Source organism: Halichoerus grypus, chromosome 7, assembly GCF_964656455.1.
Source record: "Halichoerus grypus chromosome 7, mHalGry1.hap1.1, whole genome shotgun sequence".
Taxonomy (NCBI): Eukaryota; Metazoa; Chordata; class Mammalia; order Carnivora; family Phocidae; genus Halichoerus; species Halichoerus grypus.
Window position 1 is genome coordinate 14,207,273 of NC_135718.1, and position 17,772 is coordinate 14,225,044.

Genomic DNA, 17,772 nt, shown 5'->3' on the forward strand with positions numbered 1-17,772 from the left:
AGGCTTCGTGTTCTCCTGCTTGGTGCCCCTACGCAAGATCCTGCACATCCCCCTACCACCACTGTCATCTTCAAAACCCTCCTCATTACCACTGTGATTGAGCACTCACCTTGTGCCCTTCACCGTGAGACCCTGACTGCAGTCGCTCCTTTTATCCTTACCCCAACATCTGCTTTCAAGGAACAATCTCGAGTCCAGTCACATTCAAGTTTGAAGCTCAGTCAGAGCTTGATGTACCACCAATGGTGAGGAACGGAGGCCAAGGCACCGAAACTGTCGTGATGGGTTGTGAGGTCTGGTGACCAAAAAGGGAGTCACTCAGGGGAGGTGGTGACCTTCCTGGTCCTGCAAAAGCTCCAGGGAATGATTATGGGATAGGCTGGGCCACTTTGAAGGATACCTTCTCCTATGTGGGTGGGGCTCATGGCAAGGTCTGATTGGCTGAGAGCTCCCCGGTGGCCCAGCTGATTGGATGACTGAGAAGTCCCTCCTCAGCAGGGGCGTGCCCCAGGCACTCCTCTCAGAAGCCCTCCCTCCTCCGTGCTGAGCCCTGCCCTGAGATGGCCCCTCCTGGGGCCCAGGAAGAGTGAGGGCTGGAAGCCTGTCGGTGCTCAGGAAATATGCCATCTCTGGATGCTGGGGCATCTTAGACCTCACCAGGAGGCGGGGCTGCCGAGTAGCTCCATCACCACAAGGAGGCCATGTTGCAGCATGGCCTTTCCATAATCCCTCAAGGTGACTGATCAGAGTCAGGGGCACGGACCTGCAGCCCCCAAGGGACCCCGATTCACTCTGTGCTTGAACAGCTACCTCCCCCTCTCTGGGCCTCCATGTCCTCCTCACTTATAAGATGAGGGACAGGGCCAAAGGCTCTGCTGAGGCCCCCAATGCCCATCCTCCAGTTGTTCTATGCCACACCCCTGAGGTGAGGAGCAGACAGTGAACGCGAGGCCCACGGAAGTTGGGAAGAAGGGGGTGCGTGGTCAGAAGTCAGTGGTAAGAAACCCAAATGTCTGGAAACACTCAGGACTTATTTAAATGAGCTACTCCCAATGTCCCCACAGGGGCAGCTGACATCAGTGACAGACGTTGTGAGTGGGTCGATGCATCAGTGGTTTTTATTGCTGTTAACACAGTGGCCGGATGGCACCTGGACATTAACAGGGCATGAGGGTGAGCAGAACGTCCTCCTTCACGGAGCTTTCGCTGCAAAAGCTGTACCTGCAGACAGCAGTGAGAGCTTTGTAAGTGTTGGGCAGCTTTACATGGGGTTTTGGGCTGTTAAGAAATGGTCATGGCTAATTTCCAATTCACAAGGAATGAGGGGAACACTAGGGTTGTAGCTTCAACCAGTCACTGGAAAACCGATTGGAGCTTGGAGCTTCCATGAGACAGGCGGCTGGTGTCTGCGACAAGGTGCCCTGTGGGTGTTGCTCACAGTGGCCCTGGTCTCTGCGACCTCAGTCTGACAGGACCGTCAGGCCTTGAGGCAGCGGCTGGACCTCTCACTGGCCTCCTTCTCCACAAGTACCCGTGTGCCCTCCTTGAACACAGCAGACTGGTTTGCAGATGGGCTCTCTCTGGACCGAGCCCCTCTGGAGACGGGATTCAACCTTCTAAAAGCGACAGTAAATTGAGCTCCTACTCACTATGGGCGATGGCGCTGACTCATCTGGGCAGACTTCATCCTCACAAGCCATGTGTGAGGAGGTGTTACTATGAGTCGCATATAACAGGAGAGGAAGCTGAGGTGCGGAGGGCTCTCAGTGAGTGGAGGAACCAAGGTGCAAAGGCAGGTCTGATGCTTCAAGCCTCCCTTGACCTTGCCTTCCACACCTGGAGTCGGTGGTTCTTTCCCTTTGGGCTCCCCACTCCCTGCCTCCCAGGGGTGACACGGGGCTGGTTACTCTGAACATCAGTGTCTCCATTTGTAGAGAAAGGCACTGTTCCCTCCCACGATTGCCGAGAATCCCATGTTAATAATGCAAAATGTCATGACAGTCAATGTAAAAATGTATAAAAGATTAAAAAAAAAAAAAAACCCAATGCGGATATAAGTGGCTATCATGCCTGTTATTCCAAGAACCATGAGCTTCTTGGGCCTCCCCGCCTTTGATCTCTGAGGCTTTGCTGGGTTTTCTCTCTCATCTTCACCACGGTCCCTTTGTATTTCACTTGTCTTTCCTTACTGCTCTGACTATCTCTGATCCTACTTCCGGTTCTCCTAGCACCTTGAGCCCTGCCGCCTGTGTTCGGGGCTCCCTGCCCCTCATACCCCAAGCCCATCGCCCCCACTCACGTCCTTCCCAGTGGAAATCCCTCAGCCCGGGAGATCCTCGTGGCCCCCTTTCCCCTCCATCATGGCCTGCCCTGGCCCCCTGGCTCTCTGCCCTCCTCTCTAGCCACACTCTTTGGGCCCCTCTGGTGAGTTCTTTCTTCTGTCATTTGACCTTTCATGTGAACCTTAGGTCCAATGGTGCTCAACAGCTAACACGCAAACTCTTCAAGAGCAGGCTCTGCCTTTGTATCCCCTACCATTTGCCAGGCATACAGTAGGTACTTAATAAAGTCAGAGGAAGGTGGGAAGAAGATGCTGGGGGTGGGGGAGAAACCAAGAGAGGGAGAACCGCATTTTTCCTTTGAAGCCACGTCATTGGGGAGGAATTCTAGTCAGCAGGCTCCTTAGCAGGACTTGCAATCCTAATGGGGCAATGAGAAGAATTTGAAGGGTGTCCAAGAAGCGCTTGGACTAAAATTTTGATTTCTCCATAGCCTCCCCATGATGATGTTGATTGTTTTAAAATGTTACTTACTGGCTGTTTTCCTAACATCAAAAAATTTGAGTAATTTGACGAATTCAGCTTTTTTTACCCCCCAAACTAGTTTGTGATGTTTGATGCTGTTTTGATCTAACTACATTTTAAAAATCTGATGTCCAACATTAGCTTCCCTTAAGGTAGATTTCCTCTGCGGTTGATAGGCAGGGGAAGACGGGACTCAGGGATTCAGGCCACGGGAGGGTTCAGGTGGGAACTGATGGACTCAGGGCCTCAGGGCTGGCCTTGAGTACATTCTATTCCATTTCTAGAAAGTGCAGGAAGTCACGGCCTTTCCTCAGAAAACCTGGAAGGTACGATACCCTGACTGATTTGGTCTTGTATCTGTTTCCTTCTTCAGATCTGCCTGTGAGCAAGTCATCTCCTGGAAACACTCTGCATTTTTAAGGTTCTAATGATACCATCTTCTTCTGACACCTTTTTAATTACACAGTCCCAGGATCCAGGCTACGGTCCATTTCCTAATGGGGCTCTGGGAACTCACTTTAGAGGCTCATTGTTGTCCGATGGGGGTGGGCAGGGAGGTCCTGGGCGCACCTGGAGCCTTCAGAGGGCTCTCCACCAGCTTCCTTAGTGCTCTGCTCTAGCTGAGAGATCCTTTTGCAGCTGACCACCTGGCTGGACCAGTCCCTCTGTCCTCCCTGACTCACAGGGATAGGGAGGACCCCACAGGGGTCATTCAGCCTGAGATGTGACTGTGAAGTCTGCCAACCCACCCTCCCTGCCTGGGGGAGTCACATTCTCTGAGGTCCGAGTCGAGCAACCTCACCTAACTTCCCAAACCTCAAGACCATCAGTGACCATGTTCCCAGGATCCCCTTCCACAAAGCCACCCCAGGAGGGTTCTACTGACCACAGTTGTGGTCCCAGCCTTGGGGGACAATCGCTTTGCCCCCCTCAGGTCACTATGCCCACATCCCTCCAGCTGCTCTACAGTAAAGGACACTGAAAGTCAGGATAAAGATTCTGCAAGGATTGTTACCTCAGCTCTCCCTTGTCCTACCTCAGATTTTATATCTTTTGCTAAAATTGCTTTTTCAAATTATCCTGAAATTTCATGATCTTCCCCTCTTTAAAAGGTAGCTACTCTCTAGCTCATATTTATAAGCTTATACCATCAGAAATTATTTCTTTCTTCTCTTTCTCATTTTTCCTCCTTATCTTTCCTTGAAGGCACGGTGATAGCATCTATATCCTTCTCAGATAGGGCTGAGAATACCCGATAGAAAAGCTTTATGCCGTCTGTCAATTGCTTGCCCACAAAGAAAGGGCGCCAGATGGGTAGATTGTCTGGGCTTTGCTGGCTGAACCATGACTAACTCTCCGGGGGGAGTTTGCATTACAAGCACCAATCTCTACCAACATCCTTAGGCACAAGCCAGCGAAGATATACATACACTGTTCTCTCATCTCCCTTTTGCACGGTGATCTTGGCTGCGCCCACTTTGGGGAAGGTTGGGTTTACCACATTGTTATTCCAGAGGAACTTGACTTTTTCAATTGTTCCAACATCAAGCTTTGCATCAAATTCATTGGAATGGGTAGAGCCTGGTTTGAGAATCCCCCTTGAAATAAAGAGATAGAAACAAGCTCTAATGACAGATAAGGCCAAAACACTTTTTTCTACTCGAGATTGATGAGATCAGTTCTTAAAAATTAATTCTCAAATAATGGATGAAGAAATGGAGAAACCCCTTATACACCAGCAGCCTCACACTATTATTTGAATATTGTTTTCTCAAACTCAAGTTAATTTCTACTCAAAATGTTCTTATAGAAAACTATATAATTCCTTCCTATTATTTTTTTTTTTCTGGAAGAACTATTTGTATAGTAATAAGTTATCCACTTCGTTTAACCCAACAAGCATGTGTTTCTATGCTAATCAGGAAACATGACATCTGGGGGCAGGTAATATTAGATACATTCTTTTAAAAATGGATCTACTGAAAGAGAAAAAACTAAATGCCTGGATTTATAATTGAGAAAAGAAAATTGTCAGCAGAAGTCTGAAATTGACTTTACCACATAAAGTAAATAATTTAAAATCAATTGATAAAAAGATGATAAGCATTTCGGTACATGGATTTGAAGGCCCTGTATATCAGCCAGTGAGATATGATGCTCAAAAAGGAAACTCACCTGAAGACATCAAATTGGTGAGTATTTCCCTTACTTCCAAACAAAGCAACTTTGACCTGACCAGTGGCTGTTCTTCCAGACAGTGTTAGGGAAACCCCGTATCTCCAACCTGCACAGGGGATAGAAAAGAGTTCAATTTATTCATGCACAAAACAGTTGACCCAAATTTCAGAATCCTGTCCCCCACCCCCTTACACTAAGACATCAAAATATAAGAAATCGTACCCGTTAAGGTACAACTCAAACCAGGCTATAAGGAGAAGGACATCTCTAGCAGCATCCCCTCTAGACCCGCACTGCCCAAGAAAGGGGCCACTACCCACATGTGGCTGCTTAAATTTAAATGCAAATTAAATAAGATCAAAAATTAATTCCTCAGTCTTACTAGCCACATGGCAAGTGCTAAATTACCACATGCAGCTACCCCCTACTGTATTGGACAACAGAGAACATTTCCATCATGGCAGAAAGTTCTGTTGGACAGCTCTGCTCTAGAGGGACCGCACTAGGAGATGAGATGAAAAGAGAAGGGACATGGGCTTGTTCCCATGTTTGGAAAGGTGGCTCAAGAGTGCTGTCCTGTGACAACAGGTCTGTGTCACATCTATGCAGCCCCAGTGGCCCAAGTGGTGTCCAGCAGAGAGCAGGGCTTAGTTACCCAGATCTATACCTGCAGAGCTGTCTCAGTGCCCATGCGCACGCATGCACACAACCTACACACATATAACTACACTGAGCACACACACACATGCACGCACACATAAACACGTGCACACACCCACACACGTACACACATATGTACATAAACAGCACACATCGCTTGCCTCACTCCTACTCGGCTTTCACATCCTCAGAGAGATTGTCCCTGTCCCTTTCAGGGTCAGGTCCTCGGTTCCACGGTGCCACAGCAGCGACCCGCCACACCCAGGCCGAGCGTAGCTGCGTGCTCAGTCCCGCCTTCTCTGCCGGGGTGTACATTTCACGCATAGACTGTCTCTCTCATCCCTGCATCCCCAGTGTCTAGCATAGTCTGTGGCTCATAAATAAGTGTTGGTTGATGAATGAATATGTGGTTTTTGCATGTTTAATTTGTTGTTTTGAAATATGGGCCAGCATTTCATGCATCCCTACAACAGTAGAAGGATTGATTAACCAGTGTCCTTTTTAAAAATATGTAGAGTGATGGAAGTGTTCTACATCTTGATTGCAGAGATGGTTACATGGCTCTTCATCTATCAAAACTCAAAGAACTCTATACCACAGAGGGTAGTGAATTTTGTTGTATATATAAATTGTACCTCAATAAACCTGACTTCAAAACCTAGATAAGACAGATGTTATATTTATGTCTTTATATAAACACAGTGTCTTTTTTACAGGGCAACTTCTTAGGGAACTGTCACAAGACAGGTTGGCACAAAGTGGCCCAATAATGTCCTGTCTCTACCCTATGTCCTAGACGATTCAGCAGATTTTTGGGAGAAATCACCCCTTCCTGATTCCCACCCACCCTTCACCAGAGAGGGACCCCTGCCAGGGGCATCGGGGACAGAGGGACAGAGATGGGAAAATGGGGCAATAGGAACTGGGCCTCTTAAGGGGCTCAGCCCAGCAAAGAGCTGGTCCCGAATAAATGTTTGATGAATGAATAGAAGAACGGGTGTGCATGACACAGTCTTCAAAATGAAAAGAACAATGGACTGTGGAATGGTAAAAATTCAGGGGTATAAAAATTGCCACAGAGATGTGCAAGTGGCTATTATCCCATCATTGATGCTTCTATTCATTTCATGTTATTGTCACAAAATGGAAGAAAAGCAGACTCTTTCCAAATCCTTAGGCTGAGTCTTAAATGGGATCGTTTGGGCAGATGTGTCCTTTCACTGTGATAGAAGGTGCTCCCAAGTAGTTCAGGTTAGAGCCAAGCCCCTCTTGTCTAACAGAAGCTCAACTTCCTTGACGTGGGTGAGCAGGGGCAAAATATAACTTACGAGCAAAATTGCTGGAGTCTCCTGTGTTCAGGAAGAATTTCTGCTCCTCGCCACTTGTCTTGCTGGCAAATTTATCAGCGTAGTGGCCCATCTGGGGGCACCCTTGATCTGGGCAGGGGAAGCACTTGTTCTAAGGAGAAGAGAGAGATCTAGCTGTAAGGTGTGAACCGGTCTTTTTCTGACCCACACATCTCGGGGAGCAATTCTCCTACAGCCTGACTTCCCTCACCTGTAACAGGAGGGAGATTGATTTCTAACTGACTTTCCCCCAGGACAGGACCTCCCAAGACTGATGTACATCCCATCAGGATATACTGATGCCTGGGCCCCAGGTTAGATCAATGACACATCCCATCACGTGATGTGCTGGTGAATGATCAACAGCCAACTCTGGGACAAAAAGCCCCGGGAGTGAGAGCGTAGCATTTGCCAATTTCCGTGGTGTAAATATGCTGTAGTCAATTTCAGAGGCCCAACCCCCATCCTGGTATCTAGAACCCGAGCATCCACCTTTCCTTCTCTCTGGCGTATGAATTCTTCTCTCATACGTTCTTCTGTCCTTGCTCTGTCCTTGCTCTGCCCTTGGCAGAAATGTGCACCCCTTATCTTCCTCCTAAAATCTATGATTTTCCAAGCCAGATTCAAACACTGCCTTTTGCAGGAAACCTTTCTAGATCATTGAAATGATGGGTCTTCTGATTTCCCAGCATCTTCCTCACCCACATGACTTATCTAGAATTTTAGCCACCGCCTGCCTAAAATTTTTTTCCCCTCTGCTTCCCAGGATCATAAACTCTGAGGGGCAATCCAAAACAAGCAAGGGATGGTCAGAAACTGCAAATTTCCAACACAGCAGGACAACCACCATCAAGGAGGGATGATCGCTTACAGACTCAAAGGCCCTGTAGTTAGCGCAGGGGTATGAAGCAAACCCAGCAGGGTTGAGGATGCTCTCTGAGTAATACTTGTAACTTCTCAGGTGATTGCAAGCCACAAAATCCCGAGTTCCTGGGGAAAGAAAGGAGGAAGTCTGCATAGGTGGTCGGGTCGGGGGCCAACAACGTCTCTCTCTCCAAGTGGACATGTTCCAAAGTGGGACCACATTTTCAGAAATTTAAGGTAAGGTAAATTTAAGGTAAGTCCAAAAGAAATGACAGTTAACATAAAGAGGCAGATTTCCGTGTGCCATGCAATGTTCTGAGTACTCCACATGCATTGTTCCTATAATCCTCGCCTTTCTAGGGCGTGGGTCCCATACCATTCCTAAGTACAGACTGATATACAAATTACAGCCTCAGATGTACAGATTAGAGCAAGGAAGGGGCAGAACTGGGGATTAAACCCAAGCCCATCTGGTGCTTGAGCCCTTGCCTCTAACTACTGTGCCATCCTGTGTCCCAGGCACCAGGCTGGAGGTCCTTGAAGACACAGTCAGATGTGACGTGACCTCTCAGACATGACAAAACCAGGGCAAGGACATTTAGGATAGTTCCATGCTGTGTTTACGTGAATAAAAAGGAGAGTCGAGTAACTTTAGGTGGCTCTTTTCTCTCTTGCATAGCCTCTTGCCTTTCCTGATAACCTTCTTTGGCCCCCATATCTCCTGTCAAGGGACAGAGGTCACAGCGCACCTGCTAGACATGACCTGAACTTGCTTGACCATTACTCATGGAGAGCTTAAGCAACCCTATCCATGTAAACCCTCAGAAGGCTGTACGAGACAAACATATAAATCTGCATTCTTAATATCTGCTTTGATGGCATCCATACGTGCTGAGTTATTTTGATCAAATTCAATAAAAATCTATACTCCTTAGATACGGTCAGACCACTAAAAGTTTAAACCTGTGTGGTGCCAAGTGATGACTTGGGCTGAAAAGTTCACTTATCCATTGTCCTTTTGACCTCATCAGATATAGAATCTGTATCTGGAGGAGGACCTCTACCGCAGGTGCGCTCCACCAGCAATAAAGAATAACCACCTGGAACAGCACAGTCTCAGCGTAGCCTTCCCTACCGGTGATCGTTTCTCATCCTGACCCAACATAAAGGAGTAGTGACTCCCATTGTGCAAATGACTTTGCCTTTGAAACGATTGGGGAATATTCTCATTTTGGCTACAGAATTGAAGCCAGTTACATGCGCTTGAACAATATCACTGACTCCCAAGGGAGAATTGGCAGAAAAATTCTCTTAGAGCCAGGATGTTTGCTTTCATGGTATTTCTTTTCTTCATTAGGTAGCTACCAATTAATTGCTTTAAGCAACTGTTTTGTCATTCTTTGTCACTTGTACAGCTGGGATGTGACGCCCTGCTCTGGCTTTACCTTCCCAAATGCCATCTAGGTCCACGATCTGGGACAGGGGGTTCTTCGCGCATCCTGGCATTTCCTCTCCTCCATTGGGGAAGAAGTCAAGGTGACCCAACAGTTGGCGTGTTCCAAAACCTGAAATGTTTGGGACAGCAATGAGCTTTTCACCATAGAGGGCTCCCTTGGTTCAAACACAATGGCACATGCTTGCAGCTAAAGCATCATTGGGCTCACCCAGGAATGGGATGAGGGGAGCTGCATCTGTATGAATCACATCAACAAAGTCAGCATCGGTGGGATCGAGTCGAACCTCTTCAGGTGTACCCTGGAAACTTGCTTCTACAGGATCCAACCCTAAAAGAGATGATCAGTGCTGCAGACCAAAAGACCTGGCCATAGGTACCAGCAGGACCACGGTGTACAGTTGCTCAGGCTACGCATTGCTCAACCCAAGGGATGCCATACTCTGAAGTCATGCAGTGCCATGGCCCTGTGTATTGAATATAGGGACAGAGAGTTTCAATGTTGCTCCTCAGTAGAGGGCTCCAGTGCATGGATAAAGAAGGGCAGGTCGCTGGAGTGGAGGGGAGTGGGAGGGATGGGGTGGCTGGGTGATGGACATTGGGGAAGGTATGTGCTATGGTGAGCACTGTGAATTGTGTAAAACTGATGAATCACAGACCTGTACCCCTGAAACAAATAATACATTATATGTTAATAAAAAAAAAAAAAGAAGGGCAGGTGAGCCAAGAGATTTAAATTTGTCTGACCAAGGATTTTTTCCCCCACATTATTTTCTCCCATACTTGCAGATCTTTCTTCTTTAACATTCTTTTCCTCTTCACAAGTTTGAAGAAAAAAAGGGACAAAGTAGTATGGTATCATAATTAAGAACACAGATTCTGGAACTAGGCAACGTGGCTCTAAATCCCTACTCAGCTGTTTCTTGGGCAAGTGGCATGACCTTGGGCAAATCATGCAACCTTTTTTTTGTGTGCCTCAGTTTCCCCATTTATAAAATCCGGGTAATAATGTGGTTATACTAAGATTAAATGAGATAAGATATATAGGTTTTAGCACAGTGCCTGGCATATCATCATGGGCATATAAGTAAAATATTGATTATTGTTATTTCCTCCTTCTTGGCAGGGCTCCTGAATTTGTCAATAGCTCTTTGGCAGTCTGGCCAGAGCAACTGAAAAGGCATAAACATAATTGTCTACTGAAAATAAAAGGGAGAGCTCCTATAAAGTAGAGGCTTGCTTGAGCCACATGACAGCAGAACCGGGTTTGAATCTCAGTTCCGCTCCTGATTCATTGCATGATTTGGGGCCGGTTATCCAATTTCCTGAGCTTGTTTCTTCAGTTCTGAGAATTAAATGAGGAAATGTAAAGCACTTGGCATAGCATTTGGGACAAATAGGCACTTCATCTATGCTTACTATAATAATGATAATAGCATTATATTATTATGATGGTATTATATAGATATATTTTGTTGCTGTTGTTATACATTAGAGGCTTTGCTTGGGTTAAAAGAACGATCTGAGGACTGGTGCCTGGGTTTCCCCTACCAGGAAGTGTGTGACTTTCATGTGCCATTCTGCCCTTGATTTCAAAGAGAAGGGGGAAGGGACTAACGATGTGGACTCTTAACTGTGTTTGCTCAGGTTCACACTAGCTTTCTTCTCCATTTTCCTGGGTGCTCAGTCCTGCTGAATGACCCACACTGCCAGGAAACATGGATCTAGAGAGGACGGGTGGGGACAGAAGTGGAAGAAGCAAAGGGAAACGGGGGAAACAAAAGCACTACTTCTCCTTCCACAAAGATGGGCCTCCTGGGGGTTTCCTGAAATGTCCTGTGCGGGCTCTCACCAGCTCTACCACAGCCGAGGGGACAGACTACTTTGGGCCAGCTTCTAGCTGGACTGTGGGCTTATACCACATTCTGGGGATACTGGGAACAAAACTTGGGGCCCTGCCCCTCAGGCCTTACCTGTAATCCTGCCCAGGCCTGGAGTCCTGCTCCCTGCCTCTCCAGCCACGTGGGCTCCCAGGCTGTGGCCGATGAGGTGGACTTGGGAAGGTGAGTAGCTGTAGTTTTCCTGGAGAGGAAAGATTGTATTTTCAGAACATTTTTGTGCTGTGGTTTTTGTAACATGCAAACCTAATGGGACTCCTCTGCTGAAAACCTTCTATGGCTCCCACCGTCCTCGGGGTCAAGCCCAAAGTCATTACAAGGCCCTCAGAACTTTCCTGACTCAACATTCATTTTTCTAGATTCTAGCCAAACCCTATGTGGAACTTTCAGGCCTCAGATACATCATATTCTCTCATCTTTGGGTCTTGCCATCCACTCCGCAACCACTTGCCCAGCTCACGTCAAAACAGCCTACACATCAGCTCTCTACGTAAATGTCTCTCCCTGGGAGACATCCTTAACCACTCCCCTAGCCCCCTTCCCCCCGCCTGGATTAGCTGCCCCCCCATGCGCTCCCATTAAGCCCTGTAGTGCCCCCATTAGAATGCTGACCATACTCTGTTGTCATTGTAAGTCTTCACCATGAGCTTCTTCAGGGCTGGGATGCATCCTTTTGACCTCTTAGCAGAGCTCCTGACACTGTGCCCTCCGCCCTCCCCCAATACTGGAGAACAAACAAACGACATAAAGCTGCGAGTGTTTGCACACGTGGGGCTCAGAGGTGTTCACCCATTTGTACGCATTCGCTGATCTTCAGTGCCTCCAGAACAAACACCATTGGTTTTAATTTTTGCAGGGGTGCAGAAGTAGTTAGAAACAACCGGATCTTCTGTAGACCCCTTAACTCGAAGACAGAAATGGCTGGGGCCTTTATTTGGTGTAGAACAGAGTCCTGAAGAGTTAGTGACTTCACTGAAAGGATTAAAGACTTAAAGAAGTAGCCAAAATGGAAGAGCAGGGTAGATAAAAAACAGCTGAATTGATTGTGACAAACGAAGTTCTCGGACACCAATAGGATCATCAAAAGGGCAAATGCTTCCCCTTTGGTTCCATGTGACTCTCCCTGGCAATGTCGTATTTGTCCCACAGAGAGAGGGCCTGGTGTAGTGGGGGGCACCCGGGCGCTAGGCAGCTCTTGTATTAGCCCGTGCTATGCTTTGGGGGGCAAATCCTTTGATCTTTTTGGGCCTTAGTTTTCATATCTGTCAATGGAAAATGATAATAAAAGTCCCCACCTCTTAAGTGTTACCTATTACGGACTTTTCTTCCACTGCCGTGTCATTATTAAGGCAAATTTCAGTGTTAGAAGTAAGATTCTGAGACAAATACCAATTCTTTCTATTTCTTTTTTTAAATATCTCACTCCCAGCTGCATCTTCAGCCAACAGACACCAGTGGGCGCTGCCTGCCTCGGCAGCAGCCCAGCCGGCGGACTCACCGAGAGCAGGCTGAGCAACTGGGCCACCTGCGCGCCCACCACCCGCACGTTGTTGGCGGCCTGTGTGTACGTGGTTCGGGAACCTTTCTTCCAGTCCACGCAGATGCAGTTCACCTCCTCGACTTTGAACATGTTCTGGTGTTGAAGAGACGCCAGGATGTTATCATAGGGGCACGTGAAACCACATCCAACCAGGGCTCTGAAATGGTCGCTAAGAGTTATTATTGGTCGTTGGGTCTTTTCCTTGTTGGCCACTGAGACACTCTAGGCTTTGTTAGGAATCCTGTCAGTTGGGAATTAGCCCTGGGAGTGCTCGCTACAGGAAAGGCAAATCCATTCCCTCTCTAGCGTGTAGATTAATTAAAAGCTGGCCATTCCCTGGTTTTCTTTGACCAAATTCAGTAAAGCTGATTAGGTCGTGGGGAAACAGTGGCATCATTAGAAGAGCCCTATTTTGAAGAGGAAAGGTGTCAAGTGCACTCTCTGGTGGCAAAGGTCTAAATGACCTTGTGGATTTGACCTCTAGCCATCCCCTTAGCCTAGTGGCAAAGTTGCCAGTAACTGGCCTTGCCTTCACCCCAGGCTGCTGGGCATTTACTAAGTTTTTACGGTCAAGATAGCACAGTATTTCATGGAGGAAACACATACAGCAGATATTTGAAAAACAAAACTGCACTGACTTAAAAGAGATTGAAGAATTCTGAATGGAAAACTTCTTCCAGGATGTCAAAGAAACTGATAATATCCTTAGACCGTCTTGCCAGCTAGTGCATGCGACCAGCTTGAGTTTAAAATGGTACTATGAACTTAAAATCCACATTTTAGTTAAATCAGAAAAATAGAATTTTTCACATATGTGATCCTAATAAGTGTGATCACACACACACAGAGACCAAGAGCTGTTTCTCAGGACCTTTATTTTTAAAGCAACCCTGAGGATTCTCTTATCAACCAGAGGAATTTGGGGTGTAAACGATATCTTATGACTTATCCACTAATATACGTATTCATGAGGGGCCCCTGGGTGGTCGTGGCTCAGTCAGTTGAGCAACCGATTCTTGGTTTCGGCTCAGGTCGTGATCTCAGGGTCGTGAGATCGAGCCCCACTTGGGGCTCCGTGCTCAATGCAGAGTCGGCTTGGGATTCTCTCCTTCTGCCCCTTCCCCCCCAATAAATAAATAAAATCTTAAAAAAAAAGATACTTATTAATGATGGGAAAGATGAGATGGCAAGAGCTAAACGCCTGGTAAATCAAGGCCAACCGCAGAACGACTTTCATTTTCTAGATTTGTAACTTTCCCTGTTGGCATTATAGGCGGGAATTATTAACGTGTGGGGAAGGCAGGCTGCTAGGGTACATTCTTAGGTGTCAGAGAGATAGATTGCATCAGTGTACACATCAGAGGAAAGGATGATGGCATGTTACGTGTTCGTGTGGGTGACTGTGCACGAGTGTGTGCACGTGTGTGTGTGTGTTCTTCCGTTGTGTGTCCTTCTAACCAGTAGACGCTGTCTTACATATAGTTTTGGCACTTTCTATTCTGCCATTTGGTCTCCTGGTCCATTGTAAGTTCTCCATTTGTCAAATAAATGGTTGTAGCAACACATCATCTCAGGGATGAACAAAAAGAACATAATCCTTCAGTTACAGGCAAACCAGATGCCCTCACTCAAAAAGAAAGCAGATCTTTGGCCTTGATTTTGCCAGAAGTAAGATCGTGGACATGTGTGCCTGCTCAGCAAATGCTACCGCTTCAGGCCATGGATGTGGTCTGGAACCGTGGAAGTCAATTCTTGTTTTTGCAAGGAGGGGCGTTTTAATTGTGTAAAGATAACCTCTTATGTAGGGATATGTAGGGATTTCGTGTTTTCAAGCTGATCTGCTGCGCTCGCTGAAAGGAGGGAGCTTTAGCGGGCAGGGGAGGCAGCCTGCTGGGCTGGGAGCCGGCCCCTACCTGGCACATGTCCAGCAGCCAGTTTTCTTCTCCCTTGTCTATGAAGCCGTGGATGATGAACCGGGTCTTCTTGTCTCTTTGAAAATTTGACGCCTCAATCGTCGATGGATCAGAAGGAAGGAGAGTCTGTGACAAAAGCAGAATTTTGCATTATTTTGCAGCCCAGTCACTCGGGCCAGCTTCTCCTTCCCCATCTCGCCTGTCTCAATGCCGTGACCTTTCCAAGCTTAGCACAAAAGCCACCCCCTCCAGGAAGCCCGCCCTGACTCTCCTTTTCCTGCCTGCCCCTGCCCCCAACCCACCCACACCCAGTCAGGAATTACTGCCTCCACTGGGGCTGGATTACAGCTCACAGTCTTGCCTTTCATAGGGTTCTTGGTAGATGGCAAGCTCTTGGCCCCACACCAGAATCCCATAACCAGTTAGAAGTTCTGGCAAATGTGAACAATTCATTCATTCGAGCCAACATTTTACAGACGACCTACTCTGTCCAGGTCTGGCTAGGCCTGGGGAGCGGCTGGAGGGATAAGGCGCGAGAGAGCACGGTGGGGGAGGAGGGTACAGGGAGACAAGGAACTTCTAGTCTGATGGGTGAGCACAACCCCTCCCCCAGTCACGATGACGCTAAAATGACAGAGGTCTCACTTGAAAGTTGTTTGGGTTCTTGTTGGTGTAGAGCAGGAAGCGGGTGTCGATTTTCTCGGGGCTCCAGGGGAGAACTTTCAGGGGCCTGATTGCAGTCCCCGCCCAGGGCTCCGAGTCAGAAAAGCACCCGATTTGTTCATAGCAAACTTCCTTTGCTGTAGAGAAAGGATGAATCTGCTCACGGCTCAGCGCCCCAGGCTCTGGGAGGTCACAGCTGCTCCGGTCCTCACTCTCCTGTCTGGGGACGGTCTGAAGACAATGGAGACACCCTGCCTCTCCCCAGTGCCACCTTCTGATCTGGGACCGGTGCCACTGAATCCCACAGAAACCCCAGCTGTGCGGCCGCTCGGAGCCACCATCAGAACTTAGAAGCTCCCACCCCCAGCTCTCCAGATCTGTTTATTTGACTAATGGGATAATGCACACTAATAAGTCAGTATGTTAGCCCAGGTGGGTGTTTAATGCTTTACCTAGAAAAGTCTAGCCTAGAGCACCTGGACATGAAGACCGGCCAGTGCGGTGATGCTCTGAAGTGGGTTCCGCTCGAAGTGCCTGCTCTCTCAGGCAGCAGGTCAGCCTCCCCGCCCCCCCACTGCCCCACCCCGCTCTGGGACCTCAGGGTTGTCTGGAGCCACTGAAAGCTCTGCCCTGCCATGGGTTGGGCTTTCTCTGGCCAGTGCTGAGATGCTGCATTTATGCCCTTCCCTGGGGGCAGGTGATGTTTCCTACCTTCGACTGCTCCCAGCAGAAAAATCGCGATTGTCCAGATGCTCACCATCTACAATAAATTCGGACATTCTCAGCCTCACCAAACGTTACCAGAGCAATGAGCACAGACTCTGGAATTCCAGGCTATATGCTTCGACCCCTGCTGGGAGGACGGCAAAGGGGACTTACCCTGTGGGATGTTCCAGGCCTTCCCCGCCTCTCAGTCAAGGGCGCAAGCCTTCTTTTTATACTGGAGCCTTATCATTTGGAGCCCGCTTCAAGGGAACAGCAGCTCATGATGGAACAGGCTGTGTGCACTTAATATTGTAATCTGCACAAACACACAGAACAAGGCTAATTATAGCAGTCAAATCTTCCCACAAGTCTGGGAAGATGAAAGAATGCTTCATTCAAAGGGGGTGAAAGGTCCCTACCTTTGTACCTATGTACCTGTGCATGTAATTAGGAGCCATGGGGGCCCCACTTTCTCGTTCTCTATTTTATCACCGAGTAGTTCACACACCCCAGTAAGGACACAGCAGCAAACTCTAATAATGGAGGGTAGTATTTTTCACCTAGAATAGATGGAAATGTCCCCCAAATAGCTGAAAGTTCTGATCAAGAAAATCTCCTCTCTCCGTCTGTCTGTCTGTCTGTCTCTCTAATGCTCTCTGTCTCTCTAGCAGTCTAATACCTGAGCACATGAGCTTTGGAGGAGACTCAGCAAACCCCACAATAGCCTAAAACCTAATCCTCCATTAACTACCTGTTCCAGTGATCAATTGCCAGGTAATGAATCAGCGCAAGACATAATGGTTTAAAACAAGAGCAGTTATTCTATTATCCTACTAAAATTTTGAAGAGCTAAGCTAAGGAGCCTCTAAAAGCCCATATCCTCAGGCCACGTCGCGTCTGTGGAATTTTCCCAGACTGTCTGAAGGTTACACACCTGTCCTATGAGATCAGGCCCCTGCGAGGCCCTCATGAACGACCCACTGACCCATGCATCTGTGAGTAGCCTGGCCAGTTCACACCACAGGCAGATAAGCCTTCACATGGCAAACACCACCGGTGCCCTATTGCACCCCCCCAAATTAGATACGCCTGAACACCAAAGTTCACGCACTTCCCGAATAACCAAAATTCTGGAAGACAGCCTTCCTATTGAAATGCAAAAGACTTCCCCTGGGGTCATAAAGAATAGCAGCCAATAGTCACTGAGGCTTCCTGGGTGCAGTCACTGGGCACGTATTACCTAATTTATGTCTTCAACAACCCCATGAAGTGAGTACCATTATTTGCCCCCCTTTATGGGTGTGGAAACTGAGGCACAGAGAGACAAGTAAATTGCTTCATGCTGATAAAGTCACCCAGGAAATGAGTGACAAGATGGGATTTGCATTCAGACCAGACAGAGTGAAATAAGGACTTGCCGCACATTCAGTTAATCTGAGCAAGTTGTCTATCAGAGCTGTTGAGGGCCAACCACAGAGGAGAGGGGAGAAACTGACAGAGAACAGTTGAAACAGAAAATAAATTTCCCCTGCAGTGGCAGACTTGAGTTGTATGGGTGACCTAAGTGATGAGATATTTAAACTTTGGAAATCTGTTCATATGGTCTAGGAAGGTGCTGGAGCGATTTATAGACTGTGGTGAAGTCAAAGGCATTTATGCTTGTTTTTGACATTGCGGTGAAGAGATTCATGATAATCTGATGGTGGATGAGTAGGTAAATTCGTTGGTAGGTGATGTCAGATGACCTT

General features: G+C 47.6%; 1 protein-coding gene across 1 annotated transcript; it reads right to left on the reverse strand.

Annotated features, from left to right (window-relative positions):
* Positions 1-1,157: 1,157 nt before the first annotated feature.
* Positions 1,158-16,079, reverse strand: PNLIPRP1 (pancreatic lipase related protein 1). The gene is made up of 12 exons (XM_036096288.2): positions 16,031-16,079; positions 15,302-15,456; positions 14,657-14,782; positions 12,702-12,836; positions 11,279-11,387; positions 9,517-9,636; positions 9,298-9,417; positions 7,860-7,978; positions 6,971-7,100; positions 4,980-5,088; positions 4,235-4,402; positions 1,158-1,221 (listed from the first exon to the last, which is right to left on the reverse strand). The coding sequence occupies exons 1-12, from the start codon at positions 16,077-16,079 to the stop codon at positions 1,158-1,160; spliced, it is 1,404 nt and encodes a 467-aa protein (XP_035952181.1).
* Positions 16,080-17,772: the final 1,693 nt, after the last annotated feature.